Source organism: Stomoxys calcitrans, chromosome 4, assembly GCF_963082655.1.
Source record: "Stomoxys calcitrans chromosome 4, idStoCalc2.1, whole genome shotgun sequence".
NCBI lineage: Eukaryota > Metazoa > Arthropoda > Insecta > Diptera > Muscidae > Stomoxys > Stomoxys calcitrans.
In genome coordinates this window covers 33,484,086-33,507,751 of record NC_081555.1, presented here as the reverse complement: position 1 = coordinate 33,507,751, position 23,666 = coordinate 33,484,086, and the positions used below count along the sequence as shown (strand labels likewise).

The window sequence follows — 23,666 nt, the reverse complement described above, 5'->3', positions numbered from 1 at the left end:
GCCAGATAACTGCCGTCGATAAACTTGGTTAACCCGAATCTTTTCGGGTCGACGCAGTCCAAGTTTGGGGCGTGGCCGACTAACACTGTGGAACAGCGAAACGGTCGGTGGTACATCGAAAATCTTACTGGAAGATTCGGATCATGAGAAGCCGAGGCTATTGCTTAAAGGAAGTAAGATGGTGGTCAGAAAAGCTTTCAACGGTCAACGGCCCCATAGACACTTTTCCCGAATATTGATATCAGATTCGTCTTTACTTCCAAACACCTTTCATTTGAGCACCATATTGTTATGGTCGTAAATTTGTCCTTTTTGGGGGATGGTCTCGGGGATAGGCGGTCTTGGTCCCATCGCTGGATATCAAATTCGTATTCTACACTCAAATACCTTTTATTTAAGCCCCATATTTCCATGGTCAGTAAATAATTCCTGTTTGGGGGATGTTTTTGGGAAGGGGTGGACCCCCAGAAACTTGGTCCCACATTTGGATATCAGATTCGTATTTTACTCGCTATTCGTATTTTACACTCATTTGAGTCCCATATTGCCATGGTCGGTAAATATGTTCGATTTAATGATGTTTTGGGGTGGTCCCTCAAACACTTTGTCCGACAATTGGATACCAGATATGTTTTCTAATCATATACACCTTATACCGGAACGCTTAGGACTACATGCTCACTTATGCAAAATCGTTGCGTGCATGTGGGGAGGATAATGAGACGTTGGAGCATTTCCTGTGTCATTGCCACGCTTTCGCGGCTAACAAACGCCGGCACTTACGAGGAGACACAATGCCTGACATGAACCAACTTAAAGGCATGGTATCGAAAACAATTAGGGATTTTGTAAGTAGCACGGAATTGCCGACTTAATTTTTTTTTTTTTGAAGTTACTTTTTATACCCTCCACCATGGGGGTATACTAATTTCCTCATTCATTCATCGTAATGGTAAACTGTGACGCAACAAAGTATATATTCTTGATCGCCTTGATATTCAAAAATTATTAAGCCATGTCTCTCCGTTTGTCCGTCTCTCCATCCGTCCGTCTGTCTGTTCATCCGTCCATCCGCCCGTCCGTCCTTATGTCCGTTTATCGAAAGCAAGCTTAGGTAAAGTTAGGCGCTTGAAATTTTGCACACATACTTTCTATCAGTGAAGGTCGCTTGGGATTTTAAATGGGCCATATCGGTTCATGTTTTGATAAAGGTGCCATATTAACCGATCTGAGATCTTGACTCCTAGATCCAATTCTAATCCGATTTGGCTGAAATTTTGCACAAGGTTTTTCTTCCAACAACTGTACCAAGTATGGTTCAAATCGGTCCATAGCCTGATATAACTGCCAAATAAACCGATCTCAGATCTTGACTTCTTGAGCCTCTAGAGAGCGCAATTCTTATCCGAATGAACAGAAATATTACACAATGACTTCTACAATGTTCAGCATTCATTTATGGTCCGAATCGGACTACAACTTGATATAGCTCCAACAGCATAACAGTTTTTATTCAATATTCCTTGTTTGCCTAAAAAGAGATATCGCGCATAGAACTCCACAAATGCGATCCATGGTGGAGGGTGTATAAGATTCGGCCCAGCCGAACTTAGCACGCTCTTACTTTTTTGTTGACAATGGGCTCTGTCAGACAACGTTTCGGTGTAGCCTCCATATGACGATTTTACATGATTGTAGGTGCTTTGAAATTTTTTAAATGATTTTGCCACAATGCAGACTTTCAGTGTTAAGATTATCAAGAAAAACACACGCATCGAAGATCGATATACCTAGGAAAGACTAGATAATGATGACATCGCGACATGGTGGTGGCTATGAAATCGCATTAAATTCTAACTCTTTGTGTTTCAGGTGTAGTGTAGGGCATCCATATGGCGGAAAAAAGTTTCAGAAATGAAATACAATAGAGCTTGTTATATTATTTTATAGAAATTAATTTTTTGAATGAAATCGTCACACCCACCATATAAATAACAACACTTCTTAAATTAAAAAAAAGCTGAAAGCTATTTGTTAACCGCAAGTCCGGCCCTGTATTGCATAAATGCACTTGCACTTGCGCTGCACTCAGGTTTTTTGTTGTTTAAAGCGAGTGCATATTTTGGTACCTGCAAGCAGTGCAATTATACACACAACTAATAAACATACATACTCCCTCATACATCTAAGCACTTGCCAGTCTATTTGTAGTTACATAGACTGGTCAATTCTATTGTATGTATGTTTAAAATAAATCTTTTTGTACATAAACCTTTTTTTTGGTAAATGCATTCTGTTACTTTCGAGATCATTTTTGCATACATTGAATTTTTAAATCATTCGTAGAAAAGAAGCAGTCGAATAAAGTGAAGTTCATATCGGAGCTTTTGTACATTAAACTTTAAATAGTCGCTTTTTTATTTTTTTTGCAACAATAGCCTGTAAAAAAGATTACAGGCTCAAAACATTGGTGACCCCGACGTGATTAAGTGTTGTAATCACAAAAATTTAATATAAAAAAAACAAGTAAAAAGGCGTTAAGTTCGGCCGGGCCGAACTTTGGATACCCACCACCTTGGGTATATATGTAAACCTCCTTTCATCAAAATTCGGTGAAAATTTCATACCTTATGTCCCATATCAGTTATATCAAATTATGTTCCGATTTGGACCAAATACTAATAAGTACACTAGCAATATCTTAAAATAAACCGATCTGAACCATATACGACACGGATGTCGAAAAGCCTAACATAAGTCACTGTGTCAAATTTCAGTGAAATCGGATTATAAATGCGCCTTTTATGGGGCCAAGACTTTAAATCGAAATATTGGTTTACATGGCAGCTACATCCAAATCTTGTTGCATAAAAGTGTCGAAGAGCCTAACACAAAGCACTGTCCCAAATTTCGGACAATAAATGACTCTTTTATGGGCCCAAAACCTTAGATCGAGAGATCGGTCTATATGACAGCTATATTGAAATATGGACCGATCTGGGCCAAATTGAAGAAGGACGTCGAAGAGCCTAACCAAACTCACTGTCTCAAATTTCAGCGACATCGGACAATAAATGCGTTTTTATGGCCCCAAAACCTAAAATCTAGATATCGGTCTATATGGCAGCTATATCCAACTCTGGACCGATCTGTGCGATATTGCAGAAGTATGTCAAGGGGCTTAACTTAACTCACTGTCTTAAATTTCGGCGACATCGGACAATAAATGAGCATTTTATGGGCCCAAAACAATAAATCAAGAAATCGGTCTATATGGCAGCTATATCCAAATCTGAACCGATCTGGATCAAATTGAAGAAAGACGTCGAAGGGCCTAACACAACTCACTGTCCCAAATTTCAGCAAAATCGGACAATAAATGTGGCTTTTATGGACCAAACACCATAAATCGGAGGATCGGTCTATATGGCAGCTATATCCAAATCTGAACCGATCTGAGCCAAATTAACGTAAGATGTCGACGGGCCTTACACAATTCACTGTCCCGAATTTCATCAAAATCGGATAATAAATGTGGCTTTTGTGGGCCTAAGACCCTAAACCGGAGGATCGGTCTATATGGCAGCTATATCCAAATCTGAACCGATCTGACCCAAATTAACAGAGGAAGTCGAAAGACCTAACACAACTCACTGTCCCAAATTTCAGCGAAATCGAATAATAAATGTGGCTTTTATGGGCCTTAGACCATAAATCGGAGGATCGGTCTATATGGGAGCTATATCCAAATCTGAACCGATCTGGATCAAATTGAAGAAAGACGTCGAAGGGCTTAACACAACTCATTGTTCCAAATTTCAGCAAAATCGGATAATAAATATGGCTTTTATGGGCCTAAGACCCTAAATCGGAGGATCGGTCTATATGGGGGCTATATCAAGATATAGTCCGATATAGCCCATCTTCGAACTTGACCTGCTTATGGACAAAAAAAGAATCTGTGCAAAATTTCAGCTCAATATCTCTATTTTTAAAGGCTGTAGCGTGATTTCAACAGACAGACGGACAGACGGACAGACGGACAGACGGACGGACATGTCTAGATCGTCTTAGATTTTCACGCTGATCAAGAATATATATACTTTATAGGGTCGGAAATGGATATTTCGATGTGTTGCAAACGGAATGACAAAATGAATATACCCCCATCCTTCGGTGGTGGGTATAAAAATATCAATTCGGATAGTACTTTATCGTTTAAAAATATATCGTTTGGAAAGTGGAACAGTGAAAAATGCCTGTAACTGATCAAGGTACCGATACCATTAATGGGGAAGTTGCTGAAAATGTTTTGCCGTTCCGAACTAAAATATCAGCGATGGAGAAGCAGTTGGAGACATTAATCAAAAGCCTAACAAGCGAGCAGCTGGCCCAATATGATTTGGCCGATTTGTCCGTCCGTCTCGACTTTGTGGACCAAATAAACGCATCATTTGAAGACGCTCAATCAGCATTGGAGGAAATATTAACCGTCGAACAAGAATATAATGGGCGCCTGAGGTTCACAACTCTATACTTGGATGCGAAGGCTAAATTGACCAGGCGATTGAATGTTATTCAAAGGGCAGAATCAAACCTTAGGTCTTCAACGATGCGTCAATTTTCTATTGATGGTGGTTCGTTTGGTGAAAATTCATCGGCCATGCGAAAAACTAGGCTTCCAGAAATTCAGTTGCCCAAATTCAGTGGAGGTTATGCAGATTGGCCGAACTTTTTCTCCTTGTTTACCACGGTTGTCGACAGCAGCACGGATCTCAGTGTTTTAGAGAAGTTTCATCATCTTCGTTCTAGCCTTACTGGTATCGCTCTAGACACTGTTTCTTCATTGGAGCTGACCGAGAAAAACTATGCGGAAGCGGTAAAATTATTGAAAAATAGATTCGATAATAAATTATTACATTTTCAGAGTCACATTAAAGAATTATTTTCCCTGAAACCTGTCGAAAATGTTTCTGCTGTAGGCCTTAGACATCTTAGTGACAAAATGAATTCGCATTTACGTGCTATGATGACCATTACCTCCAAAGGCCAAATAGCGGATGGTCTTTTAATATATTTGGCAACATCAAAAATGGACAGGGCCGCACAGATTAAGTGGGAAGAGAGCTTGGTGGCAAATGAATTGCCCAGTTGGAGTTCCATGTCATCATTTTTAGACCAAAGGTGTCGTATGCTCGAAAATTTGGAGCACTCTGTCACAAACATGGATTCAACACACCAGAACACCAAGAAACAAAACCCCAAAAATCGTCATGTGCATGTGGCTGCAGGAGCCAAATCGCCATCGTGTGTTTTTTGTGACTCAGTGGACCATTTTATTGTAAATTGTCCACAGTTTTCTAACCTCTCTCCCTCTCTTCGGTTTAAAGAAGCAAAAAGGCTCAAATTATGTCTGAATTGTCTCCGTAAGGGGCATTCCTTGAAAACATGTTTCTCAGGCTGCTGTCGGCAATGTTCATCAAAACACCATACTATGTTGCATATGGAGCAACCATCTACGCCACATCCTTCAACATCATCGCAACCTGTGGAACCATCGAGCACTCAAGCGGTGCTGACGTCATCCACCGACATCTCATCTGGGCCGTCCTCATCTTCAAGTGGTAGCGTTTTGCTTGCGACTGCCATCATCCTTGCCAAAAATAGATTTGGTGAATTCATTCCATGCCGAGCGATTTTGGACTCTGCGTCGCAGCTTAACTTGATTGCCAATCGCCTTGTCAAGCGTCTTAGCTTAGACTGCCATCGGGTTTCAGCCACCATTTCTGGCATTGGGGATGGAAGTGTTGATGTAAACAAATCTGTTGATCTGGTAGTAAAATCTAGAATTGGCGAGTTTTCTACAACATTCGCTGCCATGGTTGTACCCACAATCACAGACTATCAACCCGGCATAAATTTGGAAACTTCGAATTGGAATATTCCCAAAAATATTCAGCTTGCAGATCCATCATTTGATAAGCCTGATCGCATAGATATCTTGATTGGTGCTGAACTATTCTTCGATTTGATGTCAGTTGGGCAAATTAAGATTGCCGCCAACTTACCAGTCTTGCAAAAAACCTTACTAGGATGGGTAGTTGCTGGAGGAAGTTTTCGTTCACGGCAATCTTGTTCGCTTGCCGTTATTTATACCGATTTGAAGGAAGAAGAAGCACAACTTTCAACAATTATTAAAGGATTTTGGGAAATTGAAACCAACTTTAAGCCCATTATTGAAGAGGACACGTATTGTGAAACCCATTTCGTCAACAATTTCGTCCGGCTACCTACAGGTGAATATTCGGTTCGATTGCCTAAAGTCGAAGGCAAAGATGTTTCATCCCTAGGAGGCTCTTACCAACAAGCACTACAGCGTCTGTATGGTTTAGAAAGGAAATTCAGGCGCCATCCGGAAATAAAAGCCCAATACACTGCCTTTATTCGTGAGTATGCTGATTTAAATCATATGTCGTTAATATCGCCCCAGGTACCTGAAGCCAAATATTTCTTGCCTCATCATTGTGTCCATAAGTTGGACAGTACTTCGACGAAGCTAAGAGTTGTCTTCGATGGTTCGGCCAAAACCACATCAGGAATGTCATTAAACGATATTCTATACGCTGGGCCTAGCATACAACCGAAATTGTTTAATACACTAGTCAGATACAGATTTTTCAAGGTGGCGCTGAGTGGGGATATTTGTAAGATGTACAGGTGCGTACGTGTATCCCATCCTGATGATTATCTTCAGTGTATCCTCTGGCGAGAAAGTGAAATGAAGGAAGTAAAGGTCTACAAATTAAACACTGTTACGTATGGTACAAAACCAGCAGCGTTCTTAGCCATACGCGCAATGCACCAACTCTCCATCGATGAAGAGAATTGTTTTCCTATTGGCGCTAAGATTGTTCGGCGAGATTTTTATGTTGACGATATGATTTCTGGGGGCAATTCTGTTGAAGAAGCTTTGGCCATAAGACAACAAGTGTCGGAGTTACTCAAACGAGGCAATTTTTTGATTCGTAAATGGTGTTCAAATGAGCCAGCTGTTCTTGAAGGTGTTCCAGTTTCAGATTGTGAACAGTTTCTGAAATTTCATGATGGTACAGACATCACAAAAACTCTTGGGCTGATTTGGGATCCCAAAAGTGATAATTTTATTTTTTCGTTCAACCCCATCAATGATTGGAAGGTGGTAACCAAGCGCACCATATTGTCATCTATTGCCCGGCTTTATGATCCTTTAGGCTTGATTGGACCAGTTATCACCAAGGCAAAAATCTTCATGCAGCATCTTTGGAAGCAAAATTTGGATTGGGATGAAAGTTTGCCTCAAATGTTACACTCATCGTGGATCGATTATATTAGCAAATTCGATTCAGTTCATCGATTTACATTTCCACGCTACGTTTCGGTAATCTCCGCCTCTACCCAGATTCATGGCTTTTGTGATGCCAGTTTAGCTGCTTACGGCGCATGCGTGTATGTACGGTCGGAAATAGATGGCATTGTAAGATCTTGTTTATTATGCTCCAAATCTAGAGTTTCACCTATAAAAACGTTGACAATTCCAAAACTTGAACTCTCAGCGGCATGTCTTTTATCCGAACTCGTGGATAATGTTGTTAAAACTTTTTCTTTTCGCTGCAATGTATTTTGTTGGTCCGATTCAATGGTAGTATTATCCTGGCTTCGAGAACTACCATCAAACTTCAATATTTTTGTCTCGAATAGAGTTTCTCGAATTCAGTCACTCGAAACAACAATGTCTTGGCGCTATGTTCCAACGAAGCTCAATCCAGCTGACATTTTATCAAGAGGCGCAACCCCTGAAGAGCTACTCAAATCACCGTTGTGGAATAGTGGACCGGATTTCCTTTTGAGCGAATCTGCAGCCTGGCCTGGTAGTACAGAATACTTGAAGGACTTGCCAGAGCGGAGAAGGAATGTATTACTTACAACTACATTAACCGATTTGTCGATACAGTGTAAGTATCACAACTCATTTCCAAAAATGCAACGAATATTTGCGTACATTTCTAAATTTCTATTTTTTAAATTGAGAGGTTCTTCTGAAGCGTTAACCCCAGATGACATCAAAACTGGGACAACCCTTTTAATCAAAAATATTCAACAAGTTTGCTTCTCGGAGGAGTATAGAACATTGAAAGCAAACAAAGCCATTCCTTCATACAGCAAATTATCATCTTTGATGCCTATGGTTGACGATAATGGGTTGATTCGAGTTGGAGGGCGCCTTCAAAACTCAAATTGGGAGTTTGATGCACGTCACCCCATTATATTACCTAAAATCCATCCAATTACAAGATCTATAGTGATGCATTTTCATTTCAAATTGCTGCATGCTGGCGCGCAATGTTTATTGGCAGCCATTCGGCAGCAATTTTGGCCCATCGGTGGACGGAAACTGGTGAGCTCTATAATATCCAAATGTGTTAGATGCTTTAGAATGAGGCCAAAGCTAATGCAACACGTTATGGGCAATTTACCCTCGGATAGAGTTAGACCGAATAGAGCTTTTCACACAACTGGTGTGGATTTTTGTGGACCATTCTACTACAAATCAGAAGTCAAGAGTCGCCCGCCAGTAAAATGCTATGTGCTCTTCGACGATTTGTTTCCATCAGAGGCAAGCCAAGAACAATATGGTCGGATAATGCAACAAATTTTGTCGGTGCCAAAAATGAACTCAATGAACTGAAAGAAATGTTTTTGAGGCAGTCACATTTAAACGCAGTCCATGAACAGTGCCTCGATGATGGTATTGAATGGAAATTTATTCCACCCAGATCGCCTCACTTCGGAGGGCTCTGGGAAGCAGCTGTTAAATCCGCAAAATTTCATTTTTACAGAGTTGTTGGACTCAACACATTAACATTTGATGAACTGAGGACTTTAGTGTGCCAAATATCAGCAGTCTTAAATTCTCGCCCATTGTGTCCTCTTTCAGAAGATCCGGATGACTTGGATGTATTAACACCTGGACATTTTTTAGTAGGCGGTCCATTAATCTCTATCCCAGAACCAAATATGACATGGGTCAACTTCGGTCGTCTCAATAGCTGGCAAAGGGTCTCTGAATTGCAACAAATTTTCTGGCGAAAATGGAGCAGCTCCTACCTTTCTCTCTTGCAAGAGCGAACAAAATGGCAAGCAAAAGGCGTAGACATTTCCTTAGGAAGTTTGGTGCTCATTAAAGACGACAATTTACCTCCACTTAAATGGCAATTGGGACGAGTTATTGAAATTATTAAAGGTCAAGATGAAGTCGCTCGAGTGGTGAACATACGAACTAGCTGTGGCATCTTTAAGCGAGCAGTAACAAACCTAGCCTTGCTTCCTATTGATTTTTCTGTTGAAGCCCCAAGTACTTCAACGGGGGGAGGATGTTAACCGCAAGTCCGGCCCTGTATTGCATAAATGCACTTGCACTTGCGCTGCACTCAGGTTTTTTGTTGTTTAAAGCGAGTGCATATTTTGGTACCTGCAAGCAGTGCAATTATACACACAACTAATAAACATACATACTCCCTCATACATCTAAGCACTTGCCAGTCTATTTGTAGTTACATAGACTGGTCAATTCTATTGTATGTATGTTTAAAATAAATCTTTTTGTACATAAACCTTTTTTTTTTGGTAAATGCATTCTGTTACTTTCGAGATCATTTTTGCATACATTGAAATTTTAAATCATTCGTAGAAAAGAAGCAGTCGAATAAAGTGAAGTTCATATCGGAGCTTTTGTACATTAAAACTTTAAATAGTCGCTTTTTTATTTTTTTTGCAACAATAGCCTGTAAAAAAGATTACAGGCTCAAAACACTATTGTTTAAAAAATAAACAATTTCTTGAAAAAAGTCGATACAGAATACAAATATCGTGTTTTAGCTAACATTAATGTTTAACATTTGCATTCGCGTTTCCGATAGGAGTACAATAAATTGAAGTAAAGGGTGATTTTTTAGCTATAATCTTTTTGGCAACACTGGTTAAAACAGCTCCACACATTTCATGTTTTGTTTCACTCTCAAACATCTTCAGTTGGGTCTATAAGTTAACCATGGATCGTCTTACAAACAAAAAATTCTTGCAAATTATTGAATTTTTTTTTATCAAAATGCATGTTTTGTTAAGAAAGTTCCTCGAGCGCTTCACTGACGATGCGGCAAAACTAGTTGAACAGACAGGAGTGAAGACTTTGTTGTCGGCCCAGGATTTGGATATTAATGCAAATAATAAATATGTAAAATTTCTTTAAAAAAAAATTGGACAATTCTGGGCCAAATTGCAGAAAGATGGCGAAGGGCCTAACACAACTCACTGTCCCAAATTTTGGCAAAATCGGTCAATAAATGCGCATTTTATGGGCCCAAAACCTTGAATCGAGAGATCGGTCTATATGGCAGCTATATCCAAATCTGAACCAATCTGGTCCAAATTGAAGAAATATGTTGGAGGGCCTAACACAACTCACTGTCCCAAATTTCAGCAAAATCGAATAATAAAAGTGGTTTTTATGGGTCTAAGACCCAAAATTGGCGGATCGGTCTATATGGGCGCTATATGAAGTTATAGTCCGATATAGCCTATCTTTGAACTTAACCTGCTTAGGGACAAAACAAGAATCTGTGCAAAGTTTCAGCTTAATATCTCTATTTCTAAAGACTGTAGCGTGATTTCAATAGACAGACGTACATACATGGCTAGATCGTCTTAAATTTGTACACTGGTCAAGAATATATATAATTTGTAGGGTCTCAAACGAATATTTCGAGGAGTTACAAACAGACTGACGGAATTAGTACACCCCCATCCTATGTCGGAGGGCATAAAAACGCTTGTTATGGGCCTAAGACCCTTAATTGAGGGGTCGGTCTATATGGCAGTTACAAAGAAATATAGACCGACCTAAACCCTACTCAGCATGAATGTCGAAGGGCCTACCGAAACTCATTGTGCCTAATTTCAGCGAAATCTGTTAATAAATTCACCTTTTATGGACCTAAAAACTTAAATCGGGAGAACGGTTTATATGGCAGCTATATTCAAATCTGAACTGATCCGGGCCGTATGGAAGAAGAATGTCGAGGAGCCTAATACAATTTGCTGTACCAAGTTCCTGAGAAATCGAACAATAAATGCGCCTTTTATGGGTCCAAAACTTTAAATTGGGAGATCAGCTATATCTAAACCTAGACCGATCGAAATCAAATTGAAGAAGAATGACGGGGAGCTTCACAAAATTTAGTGTCCCTAATTTCAGCGAAATCGGACAATAAATGTGCCTTTTATGAGCCTCAAAAATTTAAATCGAGAGATCGGTCTATATTGCAGCTATATCCAAATCTGTACTGATCAAGGCCAAATTAAACAAAGATGTCGCAGGTCCTAACATAACTCATTTTCCCAAATTTCAGCGGAATCGGTTAATAAATTCTCCTTTTATGGGCCCAAGACCTTAAATCGAAAGATCGGTCTATATGGCAGCTATATCCAAATCTGCACCGATCTGAGACAAATTGAAGAGGGATGTCGACTGGCTTAACGCACTGTCTCTAATTTTAGCAAAATCGGATAGTTAATGTGGTTTTTATGGGCCTAAGTCCTTCAGATCGGTCTATATGGGGGCTTTATTAAGATATAGTCCGATATAACCCATCTTCGAACTTAACCTGCCTATAGACAAAAAATAAACTGTGCAAAGTTTCAGCTCAGTATTTAAATTTTTTATATCCTTCACCATAGAATGGGGTATATTAATTTCGTCAATTTCGAAATATTTGTCTAAGACCCTATTAAGTGTATATATTCTTGATCGTCATGTCATATTAAGTCGATCTAGCCGTGTCAGTCCGTCTATCCGTCCATTTGTTCGTCCCTTTATCCGTCCGTTTATCCGTCCGTTTGTTCGTCCGTTTGTCCGTCCGTCTGTCCGTCCGTCCTTCTGTCCGTCCGTCCTTCTGTCCGTCCGTCCCTCTGTCCGTCCGTCCTTCTGTCCGTCCGTCCTTCTGTCCGTCCGTCCTTCAGTCCAGCCTTCAGTCCGTCCGTCCGTCCGTCCGTCCGTCCGTCCGTCCTTCTATCCGTCCGTCCATCCTTCTATCCGTCCGTCCGTCCTTCTATCCGTCCGTCCGTCTGTCCGTCCGTCCGTCTGTCCGTCCGTCTGTCCGTCCGTCCGTCTGTCCATCCGTCCGTCTGTCCGTCCGTCCGTCTGTCGAAAGCACGTTAACTTTCGATGGAGTAAAGCTAGTGCAGAAATTTTGGTATTGTAAATGGGCCATATCGGCCAATGTTTAGATATAGCTGCCAGAGGTTGAAATTCTTATCCGATCTGGTTGAAAATTTGTATAAGGTGTTTTGTTAAGACTTCCAATAACTGTGTCAAATATGGTTCAAATCGGTCCATAACCAAATGATGCTGTCATATAAACCGATCTGGGGTCTTGACTTCTTCAGCCACTAAGGGCGCAATTATTATTCGATTTGGTTGAAGTTTGACGAGTTTCATTACAACTTCCATCTACTATGCTAAGTATGGTTCGGATCGGTCCATAACCTGATAGCCACATAAACCGATCTTTAATCTTGACTTCTAAAACAACTAGAGGGCGCAATTCTTATCCACTTTGGGTAAAATTTGTATAACGTATTTTGTTATGACTTTCAATACCAGTGTCAAATATGGTTCAAATCGGTCCATAACCTGATATAGCTGCCATATAAACCGACCTTGGATCTTAACTTCTTGAGCATCTAGAGGGCGCTTCTCCCATGACTTTCAACATACGTGTCAAATATGGTGTGAATCGGTCTATAGCCTGATACAGCTCCCATATAAACCGATCTCCCTATTTTACTTCTTGAGCCCCTTAAGGACGCAATTCTTATTCGAATTGGCTGAAATTTTACACAATGACTTCTACTATGGTCTCCAACTTTCAGTTCGATTATGGTACGGATCGAAACCATAAATTCATACAGCTCCAATAGCATAGTAATTATTTTCATTTATCTTTTGTTGGCCAACAAAGAGATACCGAGAAAAGAACTCGACAAATGCGATCCATAGTGGAGGGTATATAAGATTCGGTCCCGCCTAACTTAGCATGCTTTTACTTGTTAAAGACGGTAGCGTTATTTCAACAGACAGTCGGAGAGACGGACAGATATGGCTAGATCGTCTTTAATTTTTATGACGATCAAGAATATTTATATACTTTATTGGGTCGGAAAAGGATATTTCTATGTGTTGGCAACTGATTGACAAAATGAATATTCCCCCATCCTTCGTTGGTGGATATAATAAAAGACACGCGAATTGGCTTGTTGAAAATTTGCACAAATACATTTCTTTGATATAATTTTATCAACATTACATTCCTGTAGGAGTTTTTTTATACCCACCATCATAGGATGGGGGTATGCAAATTTAGTCGATTCAGATCGTACTTAGCATAGTTGTTGGAAGTCTTAACAGAACACAAATGCAAAATTTCAGCCAAATCGGTCAAAGATTGCGGCTTCCAGACGCTCAAGAAGTCAATTCGGAAGATCGGTTTATATAGGAGATATATCTAAATCTGAATGGATATGAGCCATTTGCAATCCTTAACGACCTACATCAATAACAAGTATTCATGCGAAATATCAAGATGACAGCTTTACGCGTTCGACCGCTATCGTGATTTCGACAGATGGACGGAAGGACATGGTCAGATAGACTTAGAATGTCGACACGATATATATATATATATATATATATATATATATATATATATATATATATATATATATATATTGGTCTGGTAGGCCATAAAGTATATATATATATATATATATATATATATATATATATATATATATATATATATATATATATATATATATATATATATATATATATATATATATATATATATATATATATTTATACTTTATGGCCTACCAGACCAATATTTGAAAGTGTTACAAACACGATGACTAGATTTGTATACTCAATATTAAGTATATGTGCAAAATCTCAAACCAGTAGCGTTACGCGTTCGACCCCTATCCTTATTTCGACAGACCACGGACGGACGATTATGGTACGGATCGAAACCATAAATTCATACAGCTCCAATAGCATAGTAATTATTTTCATTTATCTTTTGTTGGCCAAAAAAGAGATACCGAGAAAAGAACTCGACAAATGCGATCCATAGTGGAGGGTATATAAGATTCGGTCCCGCCGAACTTAGCACGCTTTTACTTGTTAAAGACGGTAGCGTTATTTCAACAGACTGTCGGAGAAGCGGATAGATATGGCTAGATCGTCTTTAATTTTTATGACGATCAAGAATATATATATATACTTTATTGGGTCGGAAAAGGATATTTCTATGTGTTGGCAACTGATTGACAAAATGAATATTCCCCTAGCCTTCGTTGGTGGATATAATAAAAGACACGCGAATTGGCTTGTTGAAAATTTGCACAAATACATTCTTTGATATAATTTTATCAACATTACATTCCTGTAGGAGTTTTTTTATACCCACCATCATAGGATGGGGGTATGCAAATTTAGTCGTTACGTTTATAACACGTCGAAATATTGATATGCGACCCCATAAAGTATATATATTCTGGATCGTCTCTACATTTTGAGTCGATCTAGCCATGTGGATCAATATATTTGTCGAAATCACGATAACAGTCGAATTCGAAAAGCTAGCCGCTTGAAATTTTGCACAGTTACTTACTATTCATGTAGGTTATTGGGGATTGCAAATGGGCCATATCGGTTCGGATTTGGATATAGCCCCCATATAAATCAATCTCCCGATTTGGCTTCTTGGGCCCCTAGAAGCTTAAATTTTCATTCGATGTGGCTAATATTTGGAACAAAGACTTGAGTTACATCTTCTAACATCCATGCAAAGTATGATCTGAATCGGTCTATTATAAGAGACCCATATTCGTGAGCTCTTTTCTTAATTTTACCATTTTTTATGGGAGGCTCATCTTTAATTAGTTTAACAAAATGCATTTTGCACATATGTGAGAATGTACAACAATTTTAAACTTGTTTCCGATATTAGTTTCCGAATATTAATATTTTTGCTCTCATTTCTATGCAGTGTTAAATAAGTCTTGAAATCTGACATATATAAGGTGTTATCGCCGTGATTAAAACAATAATTTTCTTAATTCTTTATATGCCGGGTATTAATTTAGAAATCATTCCCCTCCATTCTCCATACTATAACTAGTTTCAGCATTAGTTAGTTGTGTTATTTGGTATTAGCTGTTTAATTTCTTCAGCATGCATAACAAAATATGGATGGGTAAATTAATGTATTCAACGATTGCCTAAGTTTATTCACCTTTTTAATTGAAATTGGATTTTCTTTAATCAACATAACTGATATTTGGTTGGCCATTGTATATTATGTTGCTATTGTACATACATTTCATTGCCTCAATTTAATTTCCAAGTAGTTGAATCTATTTTTTCAGAGTATTAATTAGTATAACGCATGGAAAGACAGGGTTTTGAAGATGCTAAGACGGTTGTCCCTTCAGCTTTGAAAAGTTGTTTATAAATGCCGATGTCCTAATTTTAAAGATTCGAGCCAAAGATTAGCAGACTTAATTTAAAGATGTTCAATTTTCCAGTTTTTTAAGGGAACATTCCCTTCGGTGAAAAATATTTCCCTTATTTAAGGGATTTTGAGGGTATACTAACCTAGTCATTCCGTTTGTAGCACCTCGAAATAATGATCTGCTGATCTGCAACCTCATAAAGTATATATATTTTAGATAGTCTCGACATTCTGATTCGATCTACTCATATTCGACCATCTGTCCGTTTGTCAAAATCACGATAGCGGTCGAACGCGTAATACTAGCCGCTTGAACTTTTGCACAGATACTTAATATTGATACTGGTCGTTGGGGATTGCAAATGGTTCAGATTTACATATAGCCCCGTATAAACTGATCTCCCGATTTTACTTCATGAGCCCATGGAAGACGCAAGTTTTTGTCCGATTTGTCTGAAATTTTACGCATAGTGATCTGCTATTACTTCCAAAAACTGTGCCAAGTTCAGTTCAAATAGGTCACGAACCTGAAATAGCTCCCATATAAACCGATCTTCCGATTTGACCACACCAGGTGCAAAATTACAACCAAATTGTTTTAGAATTGCTCCCTCTAAAAGATCAAGAAATCAAGATCCAAGAACGGTATATATGGCAGCTATATCAAAACACGGACCGATGTGCCCCATTTATAATCCCAACCGACCTACACTAATAAAATGTACTAGTGCACAATTTCATGCGCATAGCTTTACTCATTCGAAATTTAGTATGCTTTCGACAGACAGATGACGGAGAGACAGGCGGACGGAAGAATTTATATACTTAATGAGATCCTAGACGCAAAAATTCAAAATTAAGGTTAAAATATCGTTGAAAGTTAAGAAATTTCTCTTGGGATAAAATAATGGTGAACCGCAGTTAAAGACACAAAATAACCTTTCATATAGGAGTGTCTTTAAATGTTTAATTTTTATATCCACCACCGCAGGATGGGGGTATATAAATCTCGTCATTATGTTTGTAACACATGGAAATATTTATTTGCAACCCCATGAGTCTATCTAACCATGTCCTCCCGTCCGTCTAACCAAATCACGGTAGCGTTTGAACGCGTAAAGCTATCCGCTTGATATTTTGCATGCATACTTCTTATTGATGTAGGTCAATGGGGATTGCAAATGGGCCATGTCGGTTCAGATTTGAATATAGCTCCCATATAATCCGATCCCCGCACTTGATTCCTTGAGCCTCAAGAAGCCCCAATATGCATCCGATTTGGCTAAAATTTGAAACAAGGACTTGCGTTATGATTTCCAACATCCATGCCTAATATGATCCGAACAGATATAGGTCCCATATAAACCGATCCCAGGATTTGACTTCTGAGCCCTTAGAAGCCTCAATTTGTATCCGATTTGGCTGAAATTTTGTGGTATTCTGTTACGACTTCCAACAACTGTACCAAATACGGTTCGAATAAGTTTATAACCTGATATAGCTCCCATGTAAACCGGTTTCTCGATCAACTTCGTTCGGTTGTTAAAAGATCTGGAGATCGGATTATATGGGAGCTATATCCGGCTATTGAAGGATTTGGACCGTACTTGGCACAGTTGTTGAAAGTCATAACAAAGCACTACGTGCTCTAATCGGACAAAAATTGAGGCTTGTAGGGGCTCAAGAAGACAAATCGGGAGATCGGTTTATATGGGAGCTATATCAGGTTATCGACCGATTCAGATCGTACTTAGCACAGTTAATGGAAGTCTTAGCAGAATACAAATGCAAAATTTCAGCCAAATCGGTCAAATATTGCGGCTTCCAGGGGCTTACGATGTCAAATCGGAAGATCGGTTTATATAGGAGATATATCTAAATCTAAACCGCTATGACCCATTTGCAATCCTTAACGACCTACATCAATATTAAGTATATGTGCAAAATTTCAAGTCAGTAGCTTTACGCGATCGACCCCTAGATCGACTCAGAACGTCGAGACGATCAAAATATATATACTTTATGGTGTCCTATACGAATGATACGATGTGTTTCACGTGGAATGACTAGATGGGGGGTAGGCATAGAAAAGAATTTTTCAAAAAATAATAGTTGGACAGTCATCTTTGTAGTAAAATAAGAATCAATCAGCGACCAAAATTTGAGACGGAGTATCATGTCCGTTAGTAAATAGAAAATTTAATTTAAAGATAGCATATTTAGTTTAAAGTTTTTGTTCTTTGGCTCGTTTTCATTTAAATAGAATTTTATTTCTATTGCAAATTAGGTTTGCAATATATTTTTTTGGTAAAATTGTTAAATCAAATCATAAATACATACAATATTTCAATATATCTTTTAAGCTTCTTATTATGAGAATGAGGTGTTAATAGTACTTGGTTAAGATTTAATAAATCCGCCAAAAAGTAGGCTAGCAATCTCTTACTTGAAGTCGTTAAATCGCATAGCTGAAAAATGTTTAAAAAATGAAAGAAATATACAAAATGCCTCAATATACAGGTCTTAAGATAACTTCATAAAAAAACAAGTAAAAAGGCGTTAAGTTCGGCCGGGCCGAACTTTGGATACCCACCACCTCGGGTATATATGTAAACCACTTTTCATCAAAATTCGGTGAAAATTTCATACCTTATACTCATATACCTCATACCGATCTGAACTATATACGACACGGATGTCGAAAAGCCGAAAATAAGTCACTGTGTCAAATTTCAGTGAAATCGGATTATAAATGCGCCTTTTATGGGGCCAAGACTTTAAATCGAGATATCGGTCTACATGGCAGCTATATCCAAATCTGGACCGATTTGGGCCAAGATACATAAACATGTCGAAGAGCCTAACACTAAGCACTGTCCCAAATTTCGGCGAAATCGGACAATAAATGCCTCTTTTATGGGCCCTAAACCTTAAATCCAGAGATCGGTCTATATGGCAGCTATATTCAAATCTGGACCGATCTGGGCAAAATTGAAGAAGGACGTCGAAGAGCCTAACCAAACTCACTGTCTCAAATTTCAGCGACATCGGACAATAAATGCGTATTTTATGGCCCCAAAACCTAAAACCTAGATATCGGTCTATATGGCAGCTATATCCAAATCTGGACCGATCTGTGCGATATTGCAGAAGTATGTCAAGGGGCTTAACTTAACTCACTGTTCCAAATTTCGGGGACATCGGGCAATAAATGAGCATTTTATGGGCCCAAAACCATAAATCAAGAAATCGGTCTATATGGCAGCTTTATCCAAATTTGAACCGATCTGGACCAAATTGAAGAAATATGTCAAAGGGCCTAACACATCTCACTGTCCCAAATTTCAGCAAAATCGGATAATGAATGTGATTATTATGGGCCTTACACCATAAATCGGAGGATCGATCTATATGGCAGCTATATCCAAATCTGGACCGATCTGAGCCAAATTAACGAAGGATGTCGATGGGCCTTACATAATTCACTGCCCCGAATTTCATCAAAATCGGATAATAAATGTGGCTTTTGTGGGCCTAAGACCCTAAACCGGAGGATCGGTCTATATGGGGGCTATATCAAGATATAGTCCGATATAGCCCATCTTCGAACTTAACCTGCTTATGGACAAAAAAGACTGTAGCGTGATTTCAACAGACAGACGGACATGGCTAGATCGTCTTAGATTTTTACGCTGATCCAGAATATATATACTTTATAGGGTCGGAAATGGATATTTCGATGTGTTGCAAACGGAATGACAAAATGAATATACCCCCATCCTTCGGTGGTGGGTATAATAATGTAGGTAATTGCGGTAGCTATATTGCTCAATAGGTGCTTAGGAAACGATTCTGTTAATATGGGGACTAATCATATACATAAGAGTTTCATTTAAAACACACTAAATGTGGGTATCGGATGTCATCAAAGAATTCTTGTAAAAATATTAGCCAAACAGTATTAAAATTACGTCCTAAAAGCGTCCCATTGAAAAATGGACCATTATATACAGCTATATTACATTATGGTCCAACCTATTACATTATGGACCAATCTATTCCATATTCAACATGAATATTAAAACTTACTCTACCACTTCAGCGTAAAACTTACTCTACAACTTCAGCGAAGACGTACAGTAAATGCACCTTTAAGGGGTCAAGACCCAACATATGGAAATCGGTTCATATAACATCTACAATGCCTTAAGATCGGGACCTTAAATCGGGCGATTGGTTCATATGGCACCTATAACCAAATATTGTCCGATCTGGTTCATTTTCGGTGCCATCGGCTAGATCGCCTTTGAGTTTAAGACGAACAAAAGTACATAAACTTTATAGAGTCGAAATGACCCCATAAGTAAAAGGTCAGGCCGCTGCTCTTGGTATAGCCACATCCTCTCGTAGAATACAGTTATAGGCTCATATTCTCGCTTTTATAGCAACAGAATGTGGCACCAGAAGAGGTTGTCACTGACATGCATTCGTCAGAGGTTATTCGGGAAATTGTGTATGAGTCGCAAATCCTTTGGGTGATAAAAAGATTCGACTCCTTTAAGTCGCCAGGCCTTGACTTTGGGAGATATACTCTGCTTGTATCAGTATGTCGTATATACCTGTGGGATGGAGGGATACAAATGTCATTAGCATTTCAAAAGCAGAAAAACCTTACCACGCGGAGGTAAGGTTCTCATGTCTACCATTAGCGGCATGTAAGCTAAGTCTTCAGGGTCAGGCACGAATGGCAATGAATGGCAAAAAGGTCTTAAAGTGGGGGTAGTAAATATTCCAAAATGATGTGGCGCAATCTAGACTTGAGAAGGCTTGTCCACCTATGACGCTGAACGCCTGGGTTCTAATCCTGGCGAGATTATCAGAAACAAATTTTCAGCGGTGGTTTTCCTCTCCTAATGCTGGCAATATTTGTGAGGTACTATGCCACGTAAAACTTCTCACCAAAAAAGGTGTCGTACTGCGGCACGCCGTTCGGACTCGGCTATCAAATGGGAGGCCCCTTATCATTGAGCTTAAATTTTAATCGAACTGCACTCATTGATATGTGAGAAGTTTGCCCCTGTTCTATAGTGGAATGTTCATGGGCAAAGTTTGCATTTGCAATCTAGACTTGAAGGGGTCTACCGAATTGCTGCCACTTGCTAAAACAAACGTCTCAGCCATTGTGTCCTTCATGATAGTTACAAGTAATGACTTCTGCATAAGCTGTGAGGGCTTCGGGGAAGAAGAGACTATAGAACATCTGTTGTGTGTGTGTCCCGCACTGAAAGTCAGAAGGAGTTACATGTGGATGGTTCAACGGCGGGAACTAGCAGGCTGTGTTTTCACTATAGACGAAAACGTCTAAATGAGTCTGATGGCAAACTGCCACATAAAACTTACCTAACCTAATCTACAACAACAAAATTGAGCCTCTTTCATCTGAATGACTCATTATACCCACCACCAAGGGATGGGAGTGTATTCATTTTGTCATTCCGTTTGCAATACATCGAAATATCCATTTCCGACCCTATAAGGTATATATATTCTTGATCAGCGTAAAAATCTAAGACGTTCCAACCATGTAAGTCCGTCAGTCAGTTGAAATCACGCTACAGTCTTTAAAAATAGAGATATTGAGCCAAAACTGCACAGATTTTTTTTCTCCATAGGCAGGTTAAGTTCGAAGATGGGCTATATCGGACTATATGTTGATATAGCCCCCATATAGACCGATCCGCCGATTTAGGGTCTAAGGCCCGATTTAGGGTCTAAACCTCCACATTATAATCCGATTTTGCTGAAATTTGAAACAGTGACTTATGTTAGGCCCTTCGACATCTCTCTTCAATTTGACCCTGATCGGAGCAGATTTGGATATAGCTGCCATATAGACCGATTACTCGATTTAAGGTCTTGCGGCCGTAAAAGGCGCATTTATTGACCGATTTCGCCGAAATTTGGGACAGTTAGTTGTGCTAGGTTCTTCGACATCCTTGTTCAATTTGGCCCAGATCGGTCTGGATTTGGATATAGCTGCCATATAGACCGATTTCTCGATTTAAGGTCTTGCGGCCATAAAAGGCGCATTTATTGACCGATTTCGCCGAAATTTACCCTTCGACATTCTTCTTCAATTTGGCCCAGATTGGTCTGGATTTGGATATAGCTGCCATATAGACCGATCTCTCTATTTAAGGGTTTGGACCCATAAAAGCCACATTAATTATCCCATTTTGCTGAAATTTGGGACAGTGAGTTGTGTAAGGCCCTTCGACATTCTTCTTCAATTTGGCTTTGATCAGTTCAGATTTGGATATAGCTGTTATATAGACCGATTTCTCGCTTTTTTGGGGCCATAAAAGGCGCTTTTATTGTCCGATGTCGCCGAAATTTGGGACAGTGAGTTTAGTTAAGCCCCTCGACAAACTTCTGCAATATGGCCTAAATCGGTCTGGATTTGGATATAGCTCCCATATAGACCGATCTCTCGATTTAAGGTTTTGTACTGATTTCACTGAAATTTGACACTTATGTTAGGCTTTTCGACATCCGTGTCGTATATGGTTCAGATCGGTTTATTTTAGCTATATCTAAAAATAAAAAGACCAATATTTTGTTATACACAGTAGAACAATGACTTGTACTTATTAGTATTTGGTCCAAATCGGAACATATTTCGATATAACTGCTATGGGGTATAAGGTAAGCATTTTTTCGGAATTTGACGAAAGGTGATTTACATTTTTCCCCGAGGTAGTGGGTATCCAAAGTTCGGCCCGGCCGAACTTAACGCCTTTTTACTTGTTTGCAATTTAGTCCATCTCGGGATCCTCCCCATCACTTTTAATCCAGTAGAATACAACTCCTTAAGGCTTGTTGAATTTTTCAAGGCATTCATTCCAGATCTCAAAGGTAGCAAGAGTACCTGCAAAAAATCGGAGTTGTATGCACATTTTCTTAACAATCCACCTATTGCCTTGCAAACGTTTCACCTTTGAAGTTATTGCGAAAATTTATCCCCTCCACAACCAATGTGCACAGATTTTTATTCAACTTTACAGAAGAGTGCCATTTGGTTAGGTTGGTTGTTTAATTTGCATTTAAAGACGCTTTATCCAATGAAAGTGATTCAGTTTAGTTTATGTTAAATATATTGTCACTTTCTTTGCGAAACAAAACAGGAAAACTTTATGATCAAGGAAGGAGCGGATGAAGGCGACTTGTTGTCACCGGTGTTGACCACCATAACCTGGTACTGCTATAATTGTCTGCAAAATGTTGGGCAGTAGAACACATAACATAACATCAACTTAAGAACTTATGTAACCCAAACAAAGAGTAGCCACAGCGGGAATCTTCTCAGCAGCCAGAGTTTCCGACCACATCAGCTCTTGCCAGTAGGGTATTGATTGCCATCATAAAAGTCAATGGTCTGTGAAGCGAGTAACCATTAAAGCAGCCAACCTGTTCCATATAAAAGAAAGTGGACTCACATTCGGAGTATTTAGTCAAGATTTGCGTTTAAGTAACAAAGTCAGCCTGAACATCATCAAACGGAGGTAAGTAATGCCAAAATAAGACGTATTAAATTTTTTTACTTACGTTTTATTTTCTTTATGATTTTTGCTTCAGAACAAATTCAAATATGGATAACCTACTGTGTGATTTATTGCTGAAAATTCTATTGACCTCTATGCTATGCTGGCAATTCACCGAAGCTTTTGCCATACAGCCAAGTGATAGTCTGGAAATCCCAAACAATAAGACAGACAAAATCTTCGTTAGACCAAGTAATTTGATTATGAAAGAATCCCATGACGATGGATCGCTTAGGTATCAATTCATCATTGATTATCCCCATGCACCGGTGCCGGGCAACCATTACCTCAAACCATGGGACATTGTTTCCTCCAATACCATAACCGTACGAAATACCGAAAATGAGCAGAATCGTATATTGAAAAAGAAAAATATTTTGTATTTGTCCAAACCAGTGCTTGGTCGAAAAGATCCCCCAAAAATAAAATAATACAGTGTTTGATCTCCCTCGCC

The 23,666-nt window shown here is 39.1% G+C and overlaps 1 protein-coding gene across 1 annotated transcript; it reads left to right on the top strand.

Annotated features, from left to right (window-relative positions):
* The first annotated feature begins 4,255 nt into the window (after window positions 1-4,255).
* On the top strand, window positions 4,256-23,643 carry LOC106090933 (uncharacterized). The gene is made up of 8 exons (XM_059367084.1): window positions 4,256-4,879; window positions 4,928-5,318; window positions 5,460-7,513; window positions 7,754-7,991; window positions 8,070-8,248; window positions 22,796-22,866; window positions 23,039-23,173; window positions 23,247-23,643. The coding sequence occupies exons 1-8, from the start codon at window positions 4,256-4,258 to the stop codon at window positions 23,641-23,643; spliced, it is 4,089 nt and encodes a 1,362-aa protein (XP_059223067.1).
* Window positions 23,644-23,666: the final 23 nt, after the last annotated feature.